This window comes from Phocoena sinus, chromosome 1 (genome assembly GCF_008692025.1).
Source record: "Phocoena sinus isolate mPhoSin1 chromosome 1, mPhoSin1.pri, whole genome shotgun sequence".
Lineage (NCBI taxonomy): Eukaryota > Metazoa > Chordata > Mammalia > Artiodactyla > Phocoenidae > Phocoena > Phocoena sinus.
In genome coordinates, this window is record NC_045763.1 from 84,837,716 (window position 1) to 84,865,613 (window position 27,898).

Here is a 27,898-nt window from a genome sequence, read left to right on the forward strand (position 1 = left end):
AAGCTGAAATAACTGCAAGACATTATTCACAGTTATTTCAATACCATCAATTCAGAATCTGATTCAAAGAAAGTTTAACCTAACATGCCTTTGTTGTAGAGATGGAGGATGGGAAAACTAAGATTTGGGAAGGAATTTAAGAGATTAAGCTACTTAAAATACTTTAGAACCATATATAACATCTATCTGAAAATAATCATTTATTCACTGAAACAGCCACATCACAGGATCTCTATGTACAATAAATTTCAAATACTTTCTCTTTTTCACGCATCTAGAATGATCATCTTCCAACTTAGAGATTTTTTTTTTTACTTTTACCTATAACTGAATATAGTCAAGGTCCATTATAAAGAGAAAAAGTGCATATATACATTAGTCACACTCTAAACAGGTAAAAATGTTAAACTGTAAGTTGTAATACACAATTTAGAAACTGAAACAAAACCCCACAACTGCAATTACATAGTTCACAAACTTATTTCTTTTAGAATTGCTTGGGAATTATGAAAGAGAGATACCAAATGCATTAGCATTAGATTTAGAAGTCTCAGCAGTTAAACACAGTCTTAGTTCACTGTGTGAAGTTAGCAGCCCACCTGGTGGAAAATAACAGGTGTTGTTAAATGGACGCATATCATGCTAATTTCAGACGTACTGATAGATAAACCCTGCAATCACGAAACTGTCACTGAATCATACATACATATGGGCTAAAAGATGAAACCAAAAGATCCTTATTTATTAAAGTAAAAGAAAAATTAATATGCTTCCAAAATATAATTATATAATTATACTAGTCCCAAAATATTAGTGCTGACGATATGTCGGTTGTTTAGAAAATTATTACTTCCACTGGGGCTTTTATCTCTTCTCAGCTTTGTTTCTTCAAAAAAACAAACAAAAACCCAAAAAACTTGCATTGTTTTCTAATTATAACTTAGAAAATGTTCAAACAAAACCAAAAATGAACCACTATTCATAACTCAAAATGATCCCTATACCCTCTCTGTACAACCTTAAAAAATAGATCACTTAAATCTTTTCTGCAACTGAAAACACTCTAAGATGGTCTCAGGTTTCTACAATTGAAATAATTTCTCGTCTTGTAATTTAACCAACTGCTTTCCCAATCTCCTGCCACTCCGTCCTCTGCATTCAAAGCAGCACTGCCTTTTCTCTCTCAAGGCCTGTTGAACATGGCTGTCTTCACACTGGAATTCCCTTCACTGCCATCCTAAGAAATCCCCTTGCTGCTCTCTTGGGCTGGCGCCCAGATTCTGGGACTGGAGTCTTCCTCCTTCTTGGGTTTCCCTTGTTTTGGTGGAGCACATCCTCTGTGAAAGGGTATATGGGAATCCGTTTGAGGACATTTCTCCACTGTCACTCTGAATGTCATTAGAACCCCCTTTCTGGATGTTTTTGGAATTCTTCTCTTTATCACTAGTTCTGAAATAGGATGATGATATATCTTATTGTGACTACAATTTAACTAGGCTGGGGATAGTCCTTTAGTTTGAAGGTTATGTCCTTCCAGTGCTGGGAACTCTGCTTCGGTCTTCACTTGTTTTAAAAAAATTTTTCCCATGTCCTTGTTCTTTTTAGATAGTACACCGCCAAAATCCAGTTTAATTATTTAATTTTCTTACCTTTCCTCTATTGTTTTTATTTTTCGTTCTGATTTACAACAGAGCTCTTGAATATGATCTTCCAATTTTTTTTTATTCCTACAGTTACAATTTTAATAGCCAAAGGTCTTTCTTATTCTGTGAGGATTTAAAAAGAATAGATCTCATTGTTTTTTTAAGACACAATGTCCTCTCATTTCTCTGAGGATACTGTTTTCCTTTAATACCCATCCCCCAGCCCCCCACATTCCTTTTCTCAAAGTTCCTTTCTCTGTTTTGCTTTCTCTTATGAATGGGACTTTCCTCCAATGGCTGGTAGTCTGTGGATGCCGGTTCAAACCAGTAGTTCTCAAGGAAGAGGGGGAGATTTCTCCCCCCAGGGACATTTGGCAAGGACGGGAGACATTTTTGGTCACCCGTCACATTTTTGGGAGTGAGGGGTGGGAAAGGGATGGGTGCTACTGGCCTCTAGTGGTAGAGGCCAGGGATGCTGCTAAACATCCCACAGTGCAGAGGACAGCTTTCCAATGAGATTTATCTGGCCCAAAAAGTCAACAGTAACGAGTCTGAGAAACCCTGGTTCCTATTAAAGAATGAGGCACTAAAAGGAAGACAGAAGCTCTGTGTGCTGGGTAGAACTTGTCAAGTAAAGGATAAAAATAGTCAGGACTTGACCACTTCATTGGGGGAAATCCCAACTGTTGGACTCTATAGTTCTCTTCTACTGAGCAAAGCATTTTCTTCAAAGCTAATCTTTCATCTCCTACCTGGGAGAAATACATGAACTGATTGGAAAGGAGACCTTAGTGGTGTGTGTTGAGGGGGCAGGGGTAGTTATCTACATTCCTTAAACCCTGGGTTTTCAGAGCAACGTCTTATCCCATTCATAATTTGGCTTGTTGTTCCTAAAACCAAAACCTCTTTATTCAACTTTTCCAGTGGGTAAATCTTGGGTTTTCTATCAGCGTAGAGCAGAGGGGCTGGGAACCTAACTGGTCTACAGGCAGACTTCAACCACAAGGCTTCTTTTCAGCCCCACCGTGCATTCCAGGCTCCAGAGGTACCTGGTGCCTTTATTATTTTTTAGTCACTAGCACTGCCCAGTAGCACTTTTATTAATTCCTAAGGTTTCCAGTGTTCATGCTTTTGCCTCTCCAATTGCAACAAAAAACTTCACACAAAGGGCACTTCCTTTCCTTACTTTTTCATAAAACATAGTCCAAATTCTGCATACAGAAACTACTCAATCAATATCCACTCTTGATTTTCAAGAAGGATTTTACTTTTGGGAAGGCTTCTAGGGAGTTGTTCTACCTGTCTCGAACAAAGAAGAGCATATAAAACAAATACACCAGTACTACAACCTCAGCAAGGTGTTTGATGAATAAAGTCTTTAAATAAAAACACTCTCTACGTGGAAAGACTGCTAGAAAGCCATATAGAGCCTTTTCAAACTCAAAAAAGGAAAATCAACCCTAGCAAGGATATATGATGTTTCTAAAAAAAGAATTGGAGACAATCTCTCCTCATCTTCCCCAAGCCAGATTTGTCTTGTGATATATCAGCCCATTCTAAAGTTCAGCCCTGGGCTTCCCTGGTGGCGCAGTGGTTGAGAGTCCACCTGCTGATGCAGGGTACACAGGTTCGTGCCCCGGTCCGGGAAGATCCCACATGCCACAGAGCGGCTGGGCCCGTGAGCCATGGCCGCTGAGCCTGCGCGTCCGGAGCCTGTGCTCCGCAACGGGAGAGGCCACAACAGTGAGAGACCCGCGTACCGCAAAACGAAAACAAAAAAAGTAAATAAATAAAGTTCAGCCCTACCCCCTCTCTACTGAGAAGTAATGCAGGGCCCAACAGTGCAATGTTTAGCAGTGCACTGCCACCTGGTGGCAGCACGAGGGAATAACAGCGACATGGGCTGAGGAGTCAGCAGAGTCCAATAACAGAAGTCTTTCAACACCTGGAAGGATTTTCTAGGATGTTTCTGGAGCTTGAAGGACCTTTTGGGGTTGGAAGACGGGAAGAGAGGAAGAGCAAGGGAGGGGAGAGAAAAAAGGGAGACAGAGTGCAAGTACACAGGACTTAGGAAATGGTTTTAAACTAGCAAAGGGAGGGCCTGCGCACACCCTTTGAATTCCAGGTTGCATCCAGGTTCCTCCAGCCAATGCAGAGGCTGTTGATTCGCTTGGATGGTATGAAATATTATCTGTAAAGACACTTGGAGACTAGGATACTCCACTGACAGATTTCCCGGGGTCAGTGATGGCAACTCCAAAGCTCTGCTTGATTTCTCTCTTTTCTTCGCATCTCATATCCAATCTGTCAGGAAATTGTTAACTCTAATTTCAAAAACAAATCCAGAATCCAACCATTTCCCCCTATTCCTTATCCCTAGTGGTGTAAGCTACACTACCTCTTGCTTGGATTGCTTCAACCAGCTCCAAACTGGTCTCCTTGGTTTCACTCTCGAACCCTACAGTCTATTTGAGACACAACAACCAGAGTGATCCGTTTAAAACAGCAGTCAGGCTGCTCCTCCGAGCAAAACCTTCCAACAGCTCCCTGTTTTCTTTTTTTTTTTTCTTATTAGTCATCCATTTTATACATATGTATAAAATGTATACATATGTATATATGCGTATATATGTCAATCCCAATCTCCCAATTCATCACACCCCCACCCCCACCCCCTGCCGCTTTCCCCCCTTGGTGTCCATACGTTTGTTCTCTGCATCTGTGTCTCAATTTCTGCCCTGCAAACCAGTTCATCTGTACCATTTTTCTAGGTTCCACATACATGCGTTAATATACGATATTTGTTTTTCTCTTCTGACTTACTTCACTCTGTATGACCATCTCTAGATGCACCCACGTCTCTACAAATGACCCAATTTCGTTCCTTTTTATGGCTGAGTAATATTCCATTGTATATATGTACCACAACTTCTTTATTCATGTGTCTGTTGATGGGCATTTAGGTTGTTTCCATGACCTGGCTATTGTAAATAGTGCTGCAATGAACGTTGGGGTGCATGTATCTTTTTGAATTATAGTTTTCTCTGGGTATATGCCCAGTACTGGGATTGCTGGATCATATGGTAATTCTATTTTTAGTTTTTTAAGGATCCTCCATACCATTCTGCACAGTGGCTGTATCAATTTACATTCTCACCAACAGTGCAAGATGGTTCCCTTTTCTCCACACCCTCTCCAGCATTTGTTGTTTGTAGATTTTCTGATGATGCCCATTCTAACTAGTGTGAGATGAACCTCACTGTAGTTTTGATTTGCATTTCTCTAACAATTAGTGATGTTGAGCAAATTTCATGTGCTTCTTGGCCATCTGTATGTCTTCATTGGAGAAATGTCTATTTAGGTCTTCTGCCCATTTTTAGATTGGGTTGTTTGTTTTTTTAATATTGAGCTGCATATATATTTTGGAGATTAATCCTTTGTCCGATGATTCATTTGCAAATATTATCTCCCATTCTGAGGGTTGTCTTTCCATCTTGTTTATGGTTCCTTTGCTGTGCAAAAGCTTTGAAGTTTCATTAGATCCCATTTGTTTATTTTTGTTTTTATTTCCATTACTCTAGGAGGTGGATCAAAAAAGATTTTGCTGTGATTTATGTCAGAGTGTTCTTCCAATGTTTTCCTCTAAGAGCTTTATAGTGCCCGGTCTTACATTTATGTCTCTAATCCATTTTGAGTTTATTTTTGTGTATGGTGTTAGGGAGTGTTCTAATTTCATTCTTTTACAGGTAGCTGTCCTGTCTTCCCAGCACCGCTTATTGAAGAGACTCTGTTTTCTCCACTGTATATCTTCGCCTCCTTTGTCATAGATTAGTTGACCATATGTGCGTGGGTTTATCTCTGGGCTTTCTATCCTGTTCCATTGACGTATATTTCTGTTTTTCTGCCAGTACCATATTGTCTTGATTACTGTCGCTTTATAGTATACTCTGAAGTCAGGGAGCCTAATTCCTCCAGCTCCATTTTTTTCCCTCAAGACTGCTTTGGCTATTCAGGGTCTTTTGTGTCTCCATACAAATTTTAAGATTTTTTGTTCTAGTTCTGTAAAAAATGCCATTGGTAATTTGATAGGGATTGCATTGAATCTGTAGATTGCTTTGGGTAGTAGAGTCATTTTCACAATATTGATTCTTCCAATCCAAGAACATGGTATATATCTCCATATGTTGGTATCATCTTTAATTTCTTTCAGTGGTGTCTTAGTTTTCCGTATACAGGTCTTTTGTCTCCCTAGGTAGGTTTATTCCTAGGTAGTTTATTCTTTTTGTCGCAATGGTAAATGGGAGTGTTTCGTTAATTTCTCTTTCAGATTTTTCATCATTAATGCATAGGAATGCAAGAGATTTCTGTGCATTAATTTTGTATCCTGCAACTTTACCAAATTCATTGATTACCTCTAGTGGTTTTCTGGTGGCATCTGTAGGAATCTCTATGTATAGTATCATGTCATCTGCAAACAGTGACAGTTTTACTTCTTTTCCAATTTGGATTCCTTTTATTTCTTTTTCTTCTCTGATTGCCACGGCTAGGACTTCCAAAACTATTTTGAATAATAGTGGTGAGAGTGGACATCCTTGTCTTGTTCCTGATCTTAGAGGAAATGCTTTCAGTTTTTCACCATTGAGAATGATGTTTACTGTGGGTTTGTCATACATGGCCTTTATGTTGAGGTAGGTTCCCTCTATGCCCACTTTCTGGAGAGTTTTTATCATACATGGGTGTTGAATTTTGTCAAAAGCTTCTTCTGCATCTATTGAGATGATCATATGGTGTTTATTCTTCAATTTGTTAATATGGTGTATCGCATTAATTGATTTGCATATATTGAAGAATCCTTGCATCCCTGGGATAAATCCCACTTGATCATGGTGTAGGATCCTTTTAATGTGTTGTTGGATTCTGTTTGCTAGTATTTTGTTGAGGATTTTTGCATCTATATTCATCAGTGATTTGGGTCTGTATTTTTCTTTTTTTGTAGTATCTTTGTCTGCTTTTGGTATCAGGATGATGTTGGCCTCATAGAATGAGTTTGGGAGTTTTCCTTCCTCTGCAATTTTTTGGAAGAGTTTGAGAAGGATGGGTGTTAGCTCTTCTCTAAATGTTTGATAGAATTCACCTGTGAAGCCGTCTGGTCTTGGACTTTGTTGGAAGATTTTTAATCACAGGTTTCAATTTCATTACTTGGGATTGGTCTGTTCATATTTTCTATTTCTTCCTGGTTCACTCTTGGAAGGTTATAACTTTCTAAGAATTTGTCCATTTCTTCCAGGTTGTCCATTTTATTGGCATAGAGCTGCTTGTAGTAATCTCTTAGGATGCTTTTTATTTCTGTGGTGTCCATTGTAACTTCTCCTTTTTCATTTCTAATTTTATTGATTTGAGTCCTCTCCCACTTTTTCTTGATGAGTCTGGCTAATGGTTTATCAAATTTTTTTATCTTCTCAAAGAACCAGATTTTAGTGTTATTGATCTTTGCTATTGTTTTCTTTCTATTTCATTTATTTCTGCCCTGATCTTTATGATTTCTTTCCTTCTGCTAACTTTGGGTTTTGTTTGTTCTTCTTTCTCTAGCTTCTTTAGGTGTAACTTTAGATTGTTTATTTGAGATTTTTCTTGTTTATTGAGGTAGGCTTGTATAGCTACAAACTTCCCTCTTAGAACTGCTTTTGCTGCATCCCATTGGTCTTGGATCATCGTGTTTGCATTGTCATTTGTCTCTAGGTATTTTTTGATTTCCTCTGATTTTTTCAGTGATCTCTTGGTTATTTAGTAACGTATTGTTTAGCCTCCATGTGTTTGTGTTTTTTACGTTTTTTTCCCTGTGATTAATTTCTAATCTCATAGCCTTGTGGTCAGAAAAGATGCGTGATATTTCAATTTTCTTAAATTTACTGAGGCTCGATTTGTGACCCAAGATGTGATCTATCCTGGAGAATGTTCCGTGCGCACTTGAGAAGAAATTGTAATCTGTTGATTTGGGATGGAATGTCCTATAAATATCAATTAAATCTATCTGGTCTATTGTGTCATTTAAAGCTTCTGTTTCCTTATTGATTTTCTGTTTGGATGATCTGTCCATTGGTGTAAGTGAGGTGTTAAAGTCCCCCACTATTACTGTGTTACTGTCGATTTCCTCTTTTAGAGCTGTTAGCAGTTGCTTTATGTATTGAGGTTCTCCTATGTTGGGTGCATATATATTTATAATTGTTATATCTTCTTGGATTGATCCCTTGATCATTATGTAGTGGCCTTCCTTGTCTCTTGTAACATTCTCTATTTTAAAGTCTATTTTATCACATATGAGTATTGCTACTCCAGCTGTCTTTTGATTTCCATTTGCATGGAATATCCTTTTCCATCCCCTCACTTTCAGTCTGTATGTGTCCCTAGGTCTGAAGTGGGTCTCTTGTAAACAGCATATAGATGGGTCTTGTTTTTGTATTCACTCAGCGAGCCTGTGTCTTTTGGTTGGAGCATTTAATCCATTCAAGTTTAAGGTAATTATTGACATGTATGTTCCTATTTTCATTTCCTTAATTGTTTTGGGTTTTTTGTTTTTTTGTTTTTTTAAAGAGAGAGAGAGAGAGAGGTCTCTAGTGGTTTTTTTTTTTTTTTTAGGTGTTGGGGGTAGGGGTTTATTAATTAATTAATCTATTTTTGCTGTGTTGGGTCTTCGTTTCTGTGTGAGGGCTTTCTCTAGTTGTGGCAAGCGGGGGCCACTCTTCATCGCAGTGCGCGGGCCTCTCAGTATCGCGGCCTCTCTTGTTGTGGAGCACAGGCTCCAGACGCGCAGGCTCAGTAGTTGTGGCTCACGGGCCTAGTTGCTCCGCGGCATGTGGGATCCTCCCAGACCAGGGCTTGAACCCATGTCCCCTGCATTAGCAGGCAGATTCTCAACCACTGCACCACCAGGGAAGCCCTTGGGTTTGTTTTTGTAGGTCTTTTTTTTCTCTTGTGTTTCCCTCTTAGAGAAGTTCCTTCAGCCTTTGTTGTAGAGCTGGTTTGGTGGTGCTGAATTCTCTTAGCTTTTGCTTGTCTGTAAAGCTTTTGATTTCTCTATCGAATCTGAATGAGATCCTTGCTGGGTAGAGTAATCCTGGTTGTGGGTTCTTCCCTTTCATCACTTTAAGTATATCATGCCACTCCCTCCTGGCTTGTAGAGTTTCTGCTGAGAAATCAGCTGTTAACCTTATGGGAGTTCCCTTGTATGTTATTTATTGTTTTTCCCTTGCTGCTTTCAATAATTTTTCTTTGTCTTTAATTTTTGCCAATTTGATTATTATGTGTCTCGGCATGTTTCTCCTTGGGTTTATCCTGTATGGGACTCTACATTTCCTGGACCTGGGTGGCTATTTGCTTTCCCATGTTAGGGAAGTTTTTGACTATAATCTCTTCAAATATTTTCTTGGGTCCTTTCTCTCTTTCCTCTCCTTCTGGAACCCCTATAATGTGAATGTTGTTGCATTTAATGTTGTCCCAGAGGTCTCTTAGGCTGTCTTCATTTCTTTTCATTCTTTTTTCTTTATTCTGTTCTGCAGCAGTGAATTCCACCATTCTGTCTTCCAGGTCACTTATCCATTCTTCTGCCTCAGTTATTCTGCTATTGATTCCTTCTAGTGTAGTTTTCATTTCAGTTATTGTATTGTTTATCCCTGTTTGTTTGTTCTTTAATTCTTCTAGATCTTTCTTAAATATTTCTTGCATCTTCTTGATCTTTGCCTCCATTCTTTTTCTGAGGTCCTGGATCCTCTTCACTATTATTCTGAATTCTTTACCTGGAATGCTGCCTATCTCCATTTCATTTAGTTGTTTTTCTGGGGTTTTATCTTGTTCCTTCATCTGGTACATAGCCCTCTGCCTTTTCATCTTGTCTATCTTTCTGTGAATGTAGTTTTTGTTCCACAGGCTGCAGGACTGTAGTTCTTCTTGCTTCTGCTGTCTGCCCTCTCTCCCAGTGTTTAATATTTAAGGGATCTTTTCTCATGATCTTTTCTTATAGTTACTGGCATATAAGAACATTACTAATCTTTGCATATTCCATTCACACGACACCTTCCTGAACTTCTCTTATTTGATAGTCTTTAACTTGAATTTTTTGTTTCGAGATATACTTTATAGAATATGTGACTTTATTTCTTCTTTTTCAATATTTATACCTCTTATTTCACCTTAGGTGGAGGGTCGAATCAAAAAAATCAATGACTAATGCCAGGTATTCTTGTTTTTGGTTCTGATTCTAGGGTGAAAGAATGCCTCAAATGGAGACTGGCTTTTGGCTCCAAACACACTTTTTCATATTAAGGAAATCATTTAAAATGTTAGAATAACAGATTATTTGTGCAATGCAGTGTTTTAGGACGATAAATGTGGGCAGTCATGAATATGAATGTGATGCCGACAAGAAGACAAGAGACCAAAGCAACTGCAGCACATGTAGGGTTTGCATATAACATGCATTCAGTATTGCTGGCCCAAGCAAATTACTGAAAAATATGAATAGAGCACATGGAAGGTTTTATTTAGTGACCATAACAACAAGAGTTTGGGATATCTATTACACTAGGCTCTATTCCACGTGATACTTTTTCATGTTTATTGCATTTACCTCAAAACAGGAATTCAATCAACATACTACCAGAATGCTATAGTGCCAATGGGGTGACATGCCCTTTCACATCAGCAAGGTACTTAATTTAGGCTTTTCGTTTTTAATTTTTCTTTTAATCAATGTCACACCCACATTTGTAGAAAATTTGGAAAGTTATAAGAATACTTGCAGACTGTATATAACATAAGTACAAAAATGTTTACTGCAGTATTCAGTGAAAAAGTGAAAACAGCAATAGGGAAAAGACACATCAATACTACAGTCTACTATCCAATCATTAAAAAGTACAAGGTAGACCTACAAGTACCAACATGGAAAACTATGAAGGTATAAAGTTAAATGCAAAATAGGTGAAAGCAATATATAGGGTGTGATTTATAAATTAGCCATACTCTGCTCCCTCAATGCTGTTTATGTAGTTATGTGTATATATGTACATGTAATGTCATAATATTTTGTTATAAGTACATGTATATACAGCAGGATAAAAAAAAGTGATACCAGCAGGGTATGACTCAAGCTGGTACAGTGTTTCCCTCCACAGAGTGGGTTGGAGTGGTTATAGGAAACTCCCATTTTTTACTTTATATGCTTCTTTGCCGTCTACAGTTTTTCAATTAAGAAACAAACAAATTTTGGAAAGAAAAGCATAACGAAACAAAAATAACCACTTACAGTCCTGAGGCAGATATTCTCGGGCATATTCAATAAAGATTTGCTGAAATATCCACATAAACAAAGTGTCTGTACAGAATTGGCACTCATTTAATATTTTTTGACTAAATAAACAAAAAAATAATCTTTCTTGGTGAAACATTATAAGCTTAATCATAGAGGAGTGAGAACTCTAGTTAAGTGACCCAGAAGTAAAGAATGTTGGCTCTAATTTTTAACCCTTCAAATCAGTTTTCACAACTTCTATTGTTTTATATATGAAAAAAGCCCACTCTGATTTTTTTTTTTTTTTTTTTTTGCGGTACGCGGGCCTCTCACTGTTGTGGCCTCTCCCATTGCAGAACACAGGCTCCGGACGCGCAGGCTCAGCGGCCATGGCTCACGGGCCTAGCCACTCCGCAGCATGTGGGATCTTCCTGGACCGGGGCACAAACCTGTGTCCCCTGCATCGGCAGGCAGACTCTCAACCACTGCACCACCAGGGAAGCCCTCACTCTGATTTTTATGTGCATTTTAAAAATGTTTTATTCGAATGTCACTGAACTCTTTCCTTTAGTGATATGATCTGAAGGTGCCAACTCATGCTCTAACAGAAGTCACCAGGAGTAAGGGTTGTCAAGCGACGTGGTTAACAAATGAGGTGCAGACAGAGAAGCAAATAAAGGATGAACCAGAATCTACAGTGCAATGCCCTGAGCCTCATTTCCCCCCGTGTGTCGAAGGGGTAGACGTCCCTGCTGAAACACAGGCCAACAAGCAGACTACTGCTTTCCAGGAAGAAAGCTCTGGTGAGATTTTTCACTTACTGTCATTTAATATAGCTCTGGTAATTGGTTCTATTTGGAAAGGTTACTATCCAATTTTCCTGAAAGATATTACTTCAGCTACTCTTTACTTTAGAGCTAATCCCAGGGGAAATTACATTTTCTTTAGAGGGCATTTCAAGATATTTTTTTCATATAAGTAATTTCACAGCTAAACATTCACTTGTTTTTTGTTTTGCTTAGCTTTCTGCCCCTCACCTTTCTAATCTCACTTGCTTTATTTGAGTGGGATAGAGATGTTTCTCCCCAGAGATGCCTGTTTCTCTTAAAAAGCTACTTAAACTACTTAGAGATACACAGACTATAGAGGAGTTAGAAAGTGTACCAGGAATAACTATTTCTCTTCACTCTTGTGTAACTACAAATAAGGTGAATTATGTACCTAAAGATTTTAAATATAATTAAAAGAATACACCAAATCAAAGGAATTAGGAAGAATGTGAATGAAGTTTCTGTGACAAAAGTAGGTCATCTCTACCATTCAATTAATAAGATTACATTCATTTAATATTTAGCTTTAAAATCTGCTGTATATTTATATCTAGCACAAATAGACAAATATGAACATTTAAATATTTTTCTACAAACTAGCAAAAACATTTAGAAATTAACTAATTCCATATCAGAATAACTTATTAACCAAACAATAGAAAATTCCTATGCTACTTGGGCAACTCCAAGTGATTAACAGTGGGTCATTTGTATCTTCTGACTTCTGGGAAGGTCTTCCTTATGTTTTTGGAAGAGCAGGCTTGTGCTGAAAACGTGGGTTTTGGCTTTCAAACAGAACCAAGTGGGAACTGATGTACTTTTATTCCTAAAGTGCTCTGAGAGATATGGATGAGACACCTTGCCCAGGCACAGAGTACAATTACTGATAATGCTTTAAAGTGGTACAGAGTTTCTGGGCTTACTTAAGAGGTCTGAAAAAAATCTAACTATAAAGAGATGGTCAAGGCCTTTAACCACAGTAGTATTATCTACAGCTAGGAAACTGCAGTTGGTACAGTTACACCAGATTTTAAAAAGTGAGGCGGGACTTCCCTGGTGGTGCAGTGGTTAAGAATCTGCCTGCTAATGCAGGGGACATGGGTTCAATCCCTGGTCCAGGAAGATCCCACATGCCACGGAGCAACCAAGCCCGTGCACCACAACTACTGAGCCTTCGCTCTAGAGCCCGCGAGCCACAACTACTGAGCCCACGTGCTGCAACTACTGAAGCCCATGCCCTCTAGGGCCCATGCTCCGCAACAAGAGAAGCCACTGAAATGAGAAGCCCGCGCACTGCAACCAAGAGTAGTGCCCGCTCACCACAACTAGAGAAAGTCCGCGTGCAGCAACGAAGACCCAACACAGCCAAAAATGAATAAAAAAAAATTTTTTATTAAAAAATAAATAAATAAAAAAGTGAGGAAAATGGGGTGGGTAGGGGGGTGCTATTTACACATATAGTGCAGAATAGGCATCTAAACAGAGGATATGATAAAACTCTGACTTAAACCAACACCCAAACCCTCCTTCTATAAATGGATTAAAATTCTGTAAGATATATACTGAAATACTATTTTACTGAACTGAAAAGAAGGGAAATCCCTACTTGCCAGAAACAAGAAGAAAATGAAATGGCAGCAGACAGCCTGTAACACTGAGGTTTGGGAGGAAGACAATGATGCCAGAAACCTAGAGCTGGAGTTTGAGTGCTCCCCCCGCACCCGCCCCCAGTTCTGGAGGAGAGGCATACAGAGGAACAATAAATTGGCAGTCGATATTTCCAGGACAGTAACAGCTCCCCTGAAAGCTAGAGCGCTTTGGGCTCAGTTCTCAGTCGTCTTCTATTTCCTAACTACATTCAATCCCTGGGTGATCTCATAGTTTCCTGTTTTAAGTACTACCATTTAAACACAGATGACTCCAAAATTCATATTCCAGACCAGCCTCCCTCCTCAACTTCAGACTCATATATCCAACTGCACAGTCCACATCCTTGTTTATATGGTTACAGACATCCCACATTGGCCCTCCTGCTCCCTCAGATAATCTTCCTCATGTAAATGAATGGCAACTCTATTTTCCTGGTAGCTTAGGCCAAAAATCTGAAATGTCATTCTTCACTCCTCATTTCCCCCCCCACACCTCACACCTTATCTGCCAGGAAATCCTATTAGCTCTTCCTTCAAAATATGTCCAGAATCTCACTACTTCCCAACACATCCACTCTTGCCATCCTGGTCCAAGCCATGTTGGTCTCTCACCTGAATTACTGCAATAGCTCCCAAACTCCTCTCCTTGCTCTGCCCTTCTCCTTTTGAGTTTATCCAGCAGCCCAAATGATCCTATTAAAATATAAGTCAGATGATTATCACTCCCCTACCTATACACTCCCAATGGTTCCCCACGTCACTCATGGGGAAAAAATCTAAGACTAAAAATGGACCAAAAGGTCTTAAAAACTCTGACCCCATTATCCTCACTTTGACCTCCATGGCCTCATAACCTACTCAGCTTTCTCTCGCTTACTTTGCTTTGGCCACACTGATCTCCTTGCTATTCTATAAACATGCCAGGCACAGCCCCACCTCAGGGCCCTGCGCTGCAGTTATTGCTTCCTGTTCAAGAATTCTCTTCCCTCAGTTTGCTTTACAGCTCACCTTCTTCAAGTCTTTGTTCAAATGTCACCTTTCCCAGCCACTCTACCCAAAACTGAAACCTCCCTTCAACTCCCCAGTACTCTCCATTCCCTTTCCCTACTCTATTCCTCTCCTCAACATTTATCATTAACATATTATACATTTTACTTAATTATCTTGTTTACTATCCCCCCACTGGAATATAGTCACCACAAGGGCAGAGATATTTGTATTCTATTCACTACCGTATCACTAGCACCAGTGGGAATTCAATAAATACTTGTCTTAAAAAAATGAATAAATGTTAAATTCACAATTACGAAGGAAAAAATTCAAACTAGAATTCTAAACACAGAATGCAGTCAAAGGAGGGCAAAACGAAAACATATTTTCAGGCAAACAAAAAACATGGAAAGAATAAATCACTTACAGACCTTCCACGAAAGAACTAACAAAATATATATTTCTGGGAAAAAGACATTGGAGGGCTTCCCTGGTGGTGCAGTGGTTGAGAGTCCGCCTGCTGATGCAGGGGACACGGGTTCGTGCCCCGGTCCGGGGAGATCCCACATGCCGCGGAGCGGCTGCGCCCATGAGCCATGGCCACTGAGCCTGCGCATCTGGAGCCTGTGCTCCGCAACAGGAGAGGCCACAACAGTGATAGGCCCGCGTACCGCAAAAAAAAAAAAAGCACCACCAAACCAGCTATATAAGAAATGTTAAAGGAAATTCTCTAGGCAAAAAAGAAAAGGTCACAACTAGAAACATGAAAATATGAATGGAAAAAGCTCATCGGTAAAAGCAGACATACAGTAAAGGTAGGAAATTATCTATGCACAAAGCTAGCAGGAAGGTTAAAAGACAAAAGTAGTAAAAACCATCTATATCCACAATAAGCAGTTAAGGGATACACAAAACAATTATTTGTAAAATATGATATCCAAAACAGTAATCATGAGGGGAGGAGAGTACAAATGCATTAAAATGCATTTGAGGGCTTCCCTGGTGGCACAGTGGTTGAGAGTCCGCCTGCCGATGCAGGGGACACGGGTTCATGTCCCAGTCCGGGAAGATCCCACATGCCACGGAGCGGCTGGGCCCGTGAGCCATGGCCCCTAAGCCTGCGCGTCCGAAGCCTGTGCTCCGCAACGGGAGAGGCCACAACAGTGAGAGGCCCGCGTACCGAAAAAAAAAAAAAAAAAAAAAAAAAATGCATTTGAAATTAAGATGCATTTGAAATTAAGAGATCAGAAACTTAAAACAATCGTATCACAATCATAATCATATATATCACATACAAAAGAAAAAAGAATCTAATACTAAAGATAATCATCAAATCACAAGAGGACAAAAGAAGAAAGGAACAAGAAAGACCTACAAAAAGAACCCCAAAACAATGAACAAAATGGCAATAAGAGCATACATATCAATAATTACTTTAAATGTAAATGGACTAAATGCGCCAAAGACACAGAGTGCCTAAATGAATACAAAAGCAAGACCCATATATACGCTGCCTACAAGAGACTCACTTCAGATCTAAAGACACACACAGACTGAAACTGAGGGGATGGAAAAAGGTATTCCATGCAAATGGAAATCAAAAGAAAGCTGGGGTAGCAATACTTATAGCAGACAAAATAGATTTTAAAATACAGACTGTTACAAGAGACAAAGAAGGGCATGACATAATGATCAAGGGAGCGACCCAAGAAGAAGATATAATAATTGTAAGTACATATGCACCCAACATAGGCACACCTAAATACATAAAGCAAATATTAACAGACACAAAGGGAGAAATCAACAGTAACAATAACAGTAAGGGACTTTAACCCCTCACTCACATCAATGAACAGATCATCCAGACAGAAGATCAATAAGGAAACACTAGCTTTAAATGACACAACAGAACTAATGGACTTAATAGTTATAAAAATAGAACATTCCATCCAAGAGCAGCAGAATACACATTCTTTTCAAGTGTGCATGAAACATTTTCCAGGATGTATTACATGGTTTGCTACAAAACAAGCCTTGGTAAATTTAAGAAAACTGGAACCATATCAAGCATCTTTTCTGACCACAATGCTATGAGACTAAAAATCAACTACAAGAAAAAAACTGCAAAACACACAGACACATGGAGGCTAAATATTATGCTATGAAACAACCAATGGACCACTGAAGAAATCAAAGAGGAAATAAAAAAAATACCTGAAGACAAATGAAAATGAAAACATAATGATCCAAAATCTATGGGATGCAGCAAAAACAGTTCTAAGAGGGACATTTACAGTAATACAAGCTTATCTCAGCAAACAAGAAAAATCTCAAATAAAAAATCTAACCTTATACCTAAGGGAGCTAGAAAAAGAAAAACAAAACCCAAAGATAGTAGAAAAAGGAAATCATAAACATCAGAGCAGAAGTAAATGAAATAGAGACTAAAAGACAATAGAAAAGATCCAGGAAACTAAGAGGGGGTTCTTTGAAAAGATAAATAAAATTGATAAACCTTTAGCCAGACTCATTAAGAAAAAAAGAAAGTGAGCCCAAATCAATAAAATCAGAAATAAAAAAGAAGTTACAGCTGACTCCACAGCAATACAAAGGATCATAAGAGTCTATGAACAACTATATACCAGTAAAATGGACAATCTAGAAGAAATGGACAAATTCCTTAAAATACATAATCCTTCAAGACTGAATCAGGAAGAAATACAAATATGAACAGACCAATTACCAGTAATTAAATTGAATCAATAACAAAAATACCTCCCAACAAACAAAAGTCCAGGACCAGAAGCCTTCACGGGTGAAATCCACTGAACATTTAGAGAAGAGTCAACACCTATCCTTCTCAAACTATTCCAAAAAACTGCAGAGAAAGGAACACATCCAAATTCATTCTATTAAGTCAGCATCACCCTGACACCAAAACCAGACACAGATATTACAAAAAAGAAAATTACAGGTCAACATTACTGATGAACATAGATGCAAAAATCCTCAACAAAACACTAGCAAACCGACTTCAACAGTACATTAAAAGGATCATACCCCACAATCAAGTGGAATTTATCCCAGGGATGAAAGGATTTTTCAATCTCCGCAAATAAATAAATGTGATATACCACATTAACAAACTGAAGCATAAAAACCATACAATCATCTCAACAGATGCAGAAAAAACCTTTTCATAAACTTCAACATCCATTTACAATAAAAACTCTCCAGAAAGTGGGCACAGAGAGAACATGCTTCAACATAATAAAGGCCGTATATGACAAGTCCACAGCTAAGATCATACTCAATGGTGAAAAGCTGAAAGCATTTCTTTTAAGATTAGGAACAAGACAAGAATGCCCACTCTCACCACTTTTATTCAACATAGTATTGGAAATCCTATCCACAGCCAGAGAAGAAAAAGAAGTAAAAGGAATCCAAATTGGAAAGGAAGACATAAAACTGGCACTGTTTGTAGATGACATGATACATTAAAAAATCCTAAAGACACCACCAAAAATCTACTAGAGCTCATCAATGAACCTGGTAAAATTGCAGGATACAAAATTAATATACAAAAATCTGCTGCATTTCTATACACTAACAATGAACTATCAGAAAGAGAAATTAAGGAAACAATCTCATTTACAATTGCATCAAAAAGAACAAAATACCTAGGAATAAATCTACCTAAGGAGGTAAAAGAGCTGTACTTGGAAAATTGTAAGACACTGATGAAAGAAATTGAAGATGACACAAACAGATGGAAAGATATACCATGTTCACAGACTGGAAGAACTAATAATCTTAAAATGACCATGCTACCCAAGGCAATCTACAGGTTCAATGTAATATCTATCAAAATACCAAAGGCATTTTTCACAGAACTAGAACAAATAATTTTAAAATTTGTATGGAAACACAAAAGACTCCAAATAGCCAAAACAATCTCGAGAAAAAAGAACACAGCTGGGGGAATCATGCTTCCTGACTTCAGACAACACCATGAAGCTATAGTAATCAAGAGTATGGTACTGGCACAAAAACAGACACACAGATCCATGGAACAGAACAGAGATCCCAGAAATAAACCCATGCGCTTATGGTCAATTAATCTAGGACAAAGGAGGCAAGAACACACAATGAAGAAAAGACAGTATCTTAAATAAGTGGCACTTGAAAACTGGACAGATACATGTAAAAGAATGAAATCAGAACATTCTCTAACACCATGTAGAAAAAATAAACTCAAAACGGATTAAAGACCTAAATGTAAGACCAGAAGCCATAAAACTCCTGGAAGAAAACATAGGCAGAAGACTCCAACATAAATTTTAGCACTATTTTTATGGATCTGTCTCCTAAAGCAATGGAAACAAAAGCAAAAATAAACTAATGGAACCTAATTAAACTTAAAAGCTTTTGCACATCAAAAGAAACCATCAACAAAATGAAAAGACAACCTACTGAATGGGAGAAAATATTTGCAAATGATATGATTAATAAGGGGTTAATATCTAAAATATATAAACAGCTCATATAACAACATCAAAAAAAAAAGTCCAACAACCTGATTAAAAAATGGGCAGAAGGTCTGAATAGACATTTTTCCAAAGAAGACATCAGATGGCCAACAGGCACATCAAAAGATGCTCAACATCGTTAATCGTGAGGGAAATGCAAATCAAAACCACAATGAGATATCCCCTCACACCTGTCAGAATGGCTATCATCAAAAAGAACACAAATAACATTTGTTGGTGAGGATGTGGAGAAAAAAGAACCCTCCTACACTGTTGGTGGGAAGTACATTGGTGCAGCTACTGTGGAAAACAGTATGAGGTTTCCCAAAAAACTAAAAATAGAACTACTATAAACCCAGCAATTCCACTCCTGGGTATATATCTGAAAAAAACAAAAACACTAAGTCAAAAAGATACATGCACCCCAATGTTTATAGCAGCATTATTTACAATTGCCAAGATATGGAGGCAACCTAAGTGTCCATCAACAGATGAATGGATGAAGATGTGGTACACACACACACACACACACGCACACAATGAACAAGAGATAGTAAGTGTTGGCAAGGATGTGGAGAAAAAGGAACCCTTGTACGCTGTTGGTGTGGTCACTATGGAAAACAGTATGGAGGTTCCTCAAAAAATTAAAAATAGAACTACTATATAATCCAGCAATTCCACTTCTGGATGCTTATCCAAAGAAAATGAAAAGACTAACTCAAGAAGATATACACTACCCCAAGTTCATTGAAGCATTATTTACAATAGGCAAACCATGAAAACAACCTAAGTGTCTACCAATGGATGAATGGATAAATACTGAATATAATGTGATTGATACATACACACACACACACACACACACACACACACACACACACACACACACCAGAATATTATTCAGCCTTAAAAAAGAAGGAAATCTTGCCCTTTGTGACTACCTTGATGGACCCTGAGGGCATTATGCTAAGTGAAATAAGTCAGACAGAGAAAGACAAATACAATATGATCTTACTTATATGTGGAATCTAAAAAAACCAGAAAACAAAAAACCCAAGCTCACAGATATAGAGAACAGATTTGGTGGTTACCAGAGGTGGGGCATTGGGGGTGAGGGAAATAGGTGAAGGGGTCAAAGGCCGCAGCTTGCAGTTATAAAATAAAGAAGTCATAGGGATGCAATACAGCATGGTGACTGCAGTTAATAATATTGTAAGAAAAAGAAACTTAAAACAATTAATTCCGTACTTATACAAATTCCCCCAAAGAGCAAAAAGTTGTGTATACCCTACAACTCACATAATGAGACTAATGTAACCTTGATACCAAAACTAAAGAACAGCATGAGAAAGGAAAAATACAGGGCAATCTCCGTCACGAACATAAACAAAAAAATCCTAAATGATATGTTTGCAAATCAAATCCAGCAATGCATTAAAATACAATGCACCATGAACAAACTGGGTTTATTCCAGGAATTCAAGACTAGTTCATAACCATGTAATTGTCCATATAAACAGAAAAAGTTGGAAAAATTATAAGATCATCTCAGATGCAGAGGAGACATTTGATAAAAATCAACAACTAACTATTATTTAAAATAAAACTCAACACATTTTTTAAAGCAGAAAGCATGCAAAGATGGCCACTACACGGCTCCTATTCATTACCGTTCCGGAAGTTCTAATAACAAAATGAGAAAAAAAGCACTAAAAGATGTAAGGATTACAAAGAAAGAATCACAATTACTACTTGTAGATGATAAGATTATCTTCATTAAGAACACAAAAGTGTACAAATTAGGATTAGAGTGTAGCCAGGTGGTTCTTATAAGATCACTTTATAAAAATCAATTGTATTTCTATATATTGCAACACAGGAAATATTATTAAAAGTTATACCACTTACAACAATAATAAAAGAATACAAGGTACCTAGAAATAAACACAACAAAAGATATGCCAGACTCTTATGAAGAAAATTAGAAATGTTACTGAAAAGCATTAAAGGAGATCTAAATACTGTAATGGAGAGAAAGGTGATGTTTCCAGATAGGAAGATAATCATCAAAGAGATGTAAGTTCTCCTGAAACTGATGGACAGATTCAATTCAATTCAACCCAAAATCCCAACAGAGTTCTTTGTGAATTTTTCAAAGCTAATTTAAAAACCTATGTGGGGGGCTTCCCTGGTGGCGCAGTGGTTGAGAGTCCGCCTGCCAATGCAGGGAACACAGGTTCGTGCCCCGGTCTGAGAAGATCACACATGTCGCGGAGCGGCTGGGCCCGTGAGCCATGGCCGCGGAGCCTGCGTGTCCGGAGCCTGTGCTCCACAACAGGAGAGGTCACAACAGTGAAAGGCCCGCGTACCGCAAAAAAAAAAAAAAAAAAAAAAAAAAAAAAAAAAAAAGCCATGTCCACCTGGAACCTATGAAAGTGACTATTTGGAAATAGGGTCTTGTAGATGTAATCAAGTTAAGATGAGGTCGTACTGGAATAGGGTGGGCCCTCAATCCAATGACTGGTGTCCTTATAAGAAGGGCCTGTGAAGACAGACACAGGAATGGCCCTGTGACAATGCAGGGAGAGACGAGAGTAATGCTGACACAAGCCAGAAAATGCCAAAGACTGCTGGCCACCATCAGAAGCTAGGGAGAGGTGAGGAAGGATTCACCCCAGAGCCTCCAAAGAGAACACGGCCCTGCTGACACCTTAATTTTGGACTTCTAGCCTCCGGAACCATTAAAGAATAAATTTCTCTTATTTCAAGCTACCCTGTGTGTAGTACTTTGTTACAGTAGCCCTAGGAAACTATACAGTATTGAGTCCTGAAACAGAAATGAAGCATTTTGGCTCATCTCCCACAAAGAAAAAACATACCACTTATTTCGCTAGGGCTGAATAGTCATCAGAGCATTCCAAGATTGTTTGATGTGGATTTTCCAAGAACACAGTTTAGTAGTGTGCTATTGAGGGATCATGTTTATAAGTGAACAAAACGTAACTAAAGCAGGCTTTAACTACCTAAAAAGGTCAGTGGAGGATGAGTTATATTAGTGGATCCTGACTTCCAAGAAACATAAGAACCACCAAGACAAGGCCCATATGGAAGCAGCTCTGGAGTCAATGAAGGCAGGAGTCACCATCTGGTTTCCCATCTTGTTCTTCCTGTGGATGAACTTCATTCTTTTCTCTAGCTGCAGTCTGTCTTTAGCCAGCAGGTGAAAACATGACTGCCGGCAGCTTCCAAGTTTTCTTTTACAGAGCTGAACCCCTGAAGAAAGACTACTTTCATTTTCTGGGTCCCCAAGTCCAAAAAGCCTGGAGGAACACTTTGAGTGGCCTGAGCTGGGTGGCCTGTCCACTCCTGAACTACCTGTTGGAGCCCTGTGGCTGGGCAGGTACCAGAGAGAGGGATGGATGGAGACGATCTAACAAGGAACAGCACTAGTTTCCTTCCTGATTAAGTAGTTCCACTTTTTTCAATTTATCCCAAATTCTGCTATCATGCTAAAACGAAGTGAGCAACCAGGAGCAGAGAAGTAATTTTAAAGGCAGGTACAGATACGATTGGAAGAATAAGAAGTAGCAATAGATAAATCAAATTATCAATACACGTAATACACTGATAAAGAACTTTAACGAAGAACCAAGAAGCACGTGAACTGGATGCTTTCTGTAAGTATAAATAAAACAATTTTCACAGTTGGAATTACTGAGAAACAATTTTCTCTATTTAAATAATAGAAGAGAATATAAGAAATCAAGCAACCATTTTGATTTGAAGATTTATTTTAAAGAAGTTTCTATATTTGGGTAGTAAAAGAACTATATTTCATCAGCAATAAACAGTTGACTGCATTGTGTGAGCAGGGCACTGAAGGGTCATGAGCTTGTTTCTAGAGAAAATTAAATTCAATACATAACTTGTAACTTTTCTTAGACATAGAAATTACCACTTACCATAGCACTGGGGTTTCTATCAGCTCGATTTCCTTCAAAAGAATTTATTTTATGGGCACTCATTTCATCAGTGTCAGCAATGATATAATGTCTAGGACAGTAAGCATCGGACAAGTTCTCAAGCAGCCTCAGGATCTCAGTGGTATGCCCACCTGGAAAAAAAATATTGGAAGGCTTGAGATTCAGAAACCGGTAATGGACACATCCATCTGACTACATTATACTAATACTATGCTTTGTGTATTTCTCAAAACACAGAAGGAATATTTGGAAATGATAATCTATGCCCTTGTATAAATACTACCTTTAATGGGGGAAGAGGATAATAAATGTATAAGAATAAAATCAGCACCAGCAGTAGGTTGTGCTACTGTACTACCTGAGGAAGGTACAAAGAAGTATAAGACACAGATCCTGTTATCCAGAAGTCTGGTGGGGGGCTTCCCTGGTGGCGCAGTGGTTGGCAGTCTGCCTGCCAGTGCAGGGGACACGGGTTCGTGCCCCGGTCCGGGAGGATCCCACATGCCGCGGAGCGGCTGGGCCGGTGAGCCATGGCCGCTGATCCTGCGCGTCCGGAGCCTGTGCTCCGCAGCGGGAGAGGCCACAACAGTGAGAGGCCCACGTACCGCAAAAAAAAAAAAAAAAAAAGAAGTCTGGTGCGGAAGGGACAAGACACACAGATATACAAAGAGTGACGCAAGACAGCAAGAAAAATTAAAATGGGGTCTGGGGGAGGGAACAAGCAAAAGGTTATGAAAAAACAATGTCTTAAGCATAGGGGAGATCCCTGGTAAAGGCTGAAATGACTTGAAAGGTGCAGCTAATGGACAGATATGAGTAGGGAGGCCACTGGGTGGGGGTGGGATTATTAGGACAGGAGAAGGTAAGATCTGGGATGGGTGATCAAGGCATGGTGGGAACACTGGGAAGAAAGAGGAGAGTGAAGTAAGGTCAGGAAAGTAGGCTGGAAAATGGGAAGACAGTTGCTGAAGGTTTCTGTGTTGCGAAGTAACATCAGGGAGGCATGAGCACTGACTCCCAGGGCTCAGATCTTCCTAAGGAAGACTTTTGTTCAACAGCTCCTAACAGAGGTCTTAGACCTAACAGAGGTCTCAAATATTTACACGCTTCACCCAACAACTGTGTGTTCAATTTCTGAAATCGTACAATCTCCAAAATTTCCATACTTTAATTTTAAAACCATGGATTTAAAAACCAACTGCGTTCACTGAGGTTTCCTTCAGGGGAAAAAACCCAAAAGAACATGTACCTATTACATTAACTATATACCAATTAAGCAAAGCCATCAAACTCCTTAAGAATGGGCCCTATCATACCTATTTAATTTAACTGCACGATCCCCTGGCCTCAGCCAGGTTGATGTCTTTAACATTCTCTGTGTTCATCTCATTTGTTACCTCTTCCTTGTCTCTGGTCACACTACAAAGCTCCCCCCACTCACCTCCCTTACTGTTGCAAGAAAGCTTTCAATAGCGATACAGTGAACATATAGGACAATCAAACAAATTATGTGTTTTCTCCAAACGCATATATTTTCTTATAGTAGAAAGGGAACGATTACTCTCTAGATCCCAGAAGGAATTAGATATAGAAATAAAGTCATCAGAGAGTAAGTATAACAGGAATTAGAATCATGCTTTAACTTTGTAACTTGTCAGCCATCTTCTTATGTAGGGCAAGTAATTTACACATCTTATACTCATTTTATCATTTTTGTTTTTAACTTTGAAAAAGTGTGGTGGTTTGCAAAGTAGGTACTTGTTTTCAGAGCTGGAACAATTACGGATAAATCCGAACATATACATCTTCCACTGCTATTAAAACTTCATTTTACTTGCTTTAACAGTCTTGTCTTTTTTCCTTAAAAGGAAACCCTTTTCCCTTAAAAGGAAACTGAATACATTCTTTGAAAATTTAACTTTGTGACTGAATAAATAAATAATAAGAGCTTCATCTTGCATTTTACTTTTTTATTAAGACTTATCCTTTGGGAATGAAATCTTCTCAGTTCTATCTTAAAGTACATCCAGAATCCAATCACTCCTCACCACCTCTTTTGCTAGCACCCTGCTCCAAACCACATCACTCTCACGTGGATTATGACCAAAGCTTCCTGGTCTGTTCCCCCCTCTGCACTTGTCCATTCAAGTGTCCACTTGAGTCTACTCTCAACACAGCCTCTAGACTGATCTTCTTAAAAAGAGTTGATCAAATTATTTACCTCTGCTCAAAACCCTCCAAGGGCTCCCCTTCTCATATGAAATAAAAGCCTTTTTGTAAGCTGACCCTTATTGTTACCTCTTGGACCTCATCTGCTTCTTCTCCCCTTACTCAGTCTACTCCAGCCACTCTGGCCTCCTTGCTGTTGGGTATCTGTCATCTCCCCAGGGAGGCTTTACCTGACAATTCTGATGAAAATGCAACTTCCTTTCTCCTCGCCTCTTCCTAACCCACATTTTTCAAACCGGAAACAGAAGGCTCAGTGAGGTTAACTAATTTGCACAAGATCACCAAATTAGTAAGTGGCAGAGATGTGATTCAACTCTGGTGTTATGTTCATTTAGAGGCACATGGTCCTAACCTCTGCATGGTAGGAAGCAGTGGAGTAGTGCCAACAGCTCTGTAGAGCAGGGTTTAAAATACCCTTCCACCATCTGCATGGGGCTTGCCTCCCCACATCCAACTCAGTACAATAGTGCCCTCGCACCTCTGGTCATCCCAAGTGCTATGGCCTTCTTTTCACACCCTCCCAGCCCTCAAAGCCAGCTCCCCCTTGTCTGGCCACTTCTTAGTCATCTTTCAAGTCTCAGTTTAGACATCACGACTTCCAGGAGCTTCCTGTCTCAAGTTCAGAAAAAGTGGCGCCCAGCGTGAACTTCCATAGCAGTGTTAACTTCCCAGGTTATAGCACTTATTGTGGCAAGTACCCATTCTGCTTTTCGTTTTCTATTCTCCATTTCATTCACTGCTGTGTCCTCACAGCTTTCACACTGCTTGGGACATAGTCAGCACTCCACGGCAAGTCGTATTCGTCAGTTTTGTTATTTCCAGGGCTTAGCTTAGTGCCTGACCTCCCCTATGGCTCAAAATACATTAAGTGAATAAAGTAATGAATTACACGTGAACATAAGTTTAGACCATTTGCTAATACCTATAAATATTATGCTATCCGGATGCAATCTCCTGGCATTTCTGAATGTACACAGCATGTATATGTATCGCTCTGTCAGAGCTGTCCATTTAAAGCGGTACGCCTACAGAGCTGGCCCACTCCGTTTGGATTGTATTACCTGATTGCACAGGTTGTTGTTCACCCACCCACCCACACCCCCCCGCCCCGGCACAATATCCTGAAGTGTGTATTGTTCTCCCGTTAGTTGGTAATTGTTTCTATATTCGTGGGTTTTGTGTATGTATATTTATAAATGTGACAATTCGCTTTGTCTCGCTTATCATGTAGTATTCGTGATTCCTAAATTAAATCCCAAATGCCTAGATTAATAATGCAAAGCAGTTTTTATTCAGGCAAATTGCATGTTAGCATCACGGGCTTCTGTGTCCTCTCTGTTCACTAATAATTTGTTAGAAAAATATACGCTACAGAGACGCTTAATTACAGACAAGTGTAAGTAACTCATTTGTTATTAAAGACGCGGTCTGGGCCACATCAACAACAGACCATCATTTTGCCCAGCCGGGGCTGACTCGCTCCAGTCCCGCAGAGAAACTACAAATCTCAGCATGCAACTCTGCACAAAGCGCTTGGGGTCCTGCGAACAGCGCCGCGGTGGCCTCTGGGGTTTGTAGTACCCGACCCGAGCCCGCCAGTCACCGCCCGGATACTCACCGGACCCAGCCACCACCAAGAGGCTGAGAGACCGCCGGGGCACAGCGGCGCGGGGACGCAGCACTACCCACAGCCGCACTGCCAGCAGCACAGCCACGGCTCCTGCCGCCGCCGCGAGGATAAGGGTGCCACCCATTCGAAGACAAGACGCATGCGTACTATTCCCCGGCGCCGGCCGCAGGAGCGGTGAAAGTTCAAAACTACGGGCGCTGCGGAGACCCAAACTCGAAGTGTGAGCCTCTTGGTGGGCGGGGCTTGTTGGCGGTGGGTGGAGTTCAGGGCCGGAGGCGGAAACCTGGCCTTTGACCACCCCGCTGGGTGCCCCGCGGGATTCTGCGCACGTACAGCCCATGCGTAAACTGAAATTCGCGGATTAAAGCGCTGGAGGAGTTTTGGTTTCGATTCGTGAGGAGGTGAGGCCAGCTGGGCGCCCTAAAAAGGACCTAACAAGTTAGCAGGTGTTCCAAATTAACCAACTTGGTGAATTCCACCTGAGGCCAGTGGCATACGTCGCCTTTTTTTTTTTTTTTTTGGTGCCAAGGGAAATGTTTCTGTTGCACAGCTACTGAAGGTGCTTGCCAGTGAAAGGTACCTTAGTACAAAAAATTGAATTTCGGGTTCTCATCCAATTCTCCTCTTTCCCAGGCACTCATATTTTTAATTTTTCTAGTCTTTTTCACAGATCTCAGTGTGACCAGAGTAGCCAGCTGAGGGTGATCACCTCAAGTTACACCATGTTCCTGAGAGCAGTGGAAGTTCAGTGGCTCAAGGTAGTGAGATAGAGAAATAATCGTCCTATTCAGTTAATTTTACCGCAAAGGCAACACCTCCCCCAATCCCAATTTTGCTTATTTTTATGTTTACTTAATACACATTGTAGCAATATAAAAAGGCTGGGATTAGAGAAGCCCCTTCACCCCAAGTGTAATTTGCCTTCAGTCCCCAATGGACCTGTAGGTTAGATAGGACAAGTATACAGATGAGTAAACAAGTCCAGAAAGGTGAAACAGCTTGCTCAAGTGAAATAGTGGCAGACGTAGATTTAGAAACTGGAAACCCTGACTGCTGCTGCATAGCAACTTACGCCATGTATTCCTTTGCCAAATTCAAACTTCCTTGATTTTCAAACTTGCTTAGATCC

The 27,898-nt window shown here is 39.6% G+C and overlaps 1 protein-coding gene across 12 annotated transcripts in view; it reads right to left on the reverse strand.

Annotated features, from left to right (window-relative positions):
• The window catches only part of ALG14 (ALG14 UDP-N-acetylglucosaminyltransferase subunit), a 126,603-nt gene extending 99,594 nt beyond the window's left edge, over window positions 1–27,009 (reverse strand). For 9 of the 12 annotated variants that reach the window (XM_032612408.1, XM_032612318.1, XM_032612231.1 and 6 more), the window contains exons 1-3: window positions 26,758–27,009; window positions 22,890–23,041; window positions 14,021–14,101 (exon numbers count right to left, since the gene is read on the reverse strand). In XM_032612408.1, coding sequence (XP_032468299.1) covers window positions 14,021–14,101; window positions 22,890–23,041; window positions 26,758–26,893 — 369 coding nt within the window. In that variant the 5' untranslated portion in view covers window positions 26,894–27,009. The remainder of the gene's footprint in view (window positions 1–14,020; window positions 14,102–22,889; window positions 23,042–26,757) is intronic. The other 3 variants (XM_032612484.1, XM_032612928.1, XM_032612754.1) reach the window with 1 other exon arrangement.
• Between the last annotated feature and the right edge of the window lie 889 nt (window positions 27,010–27,898).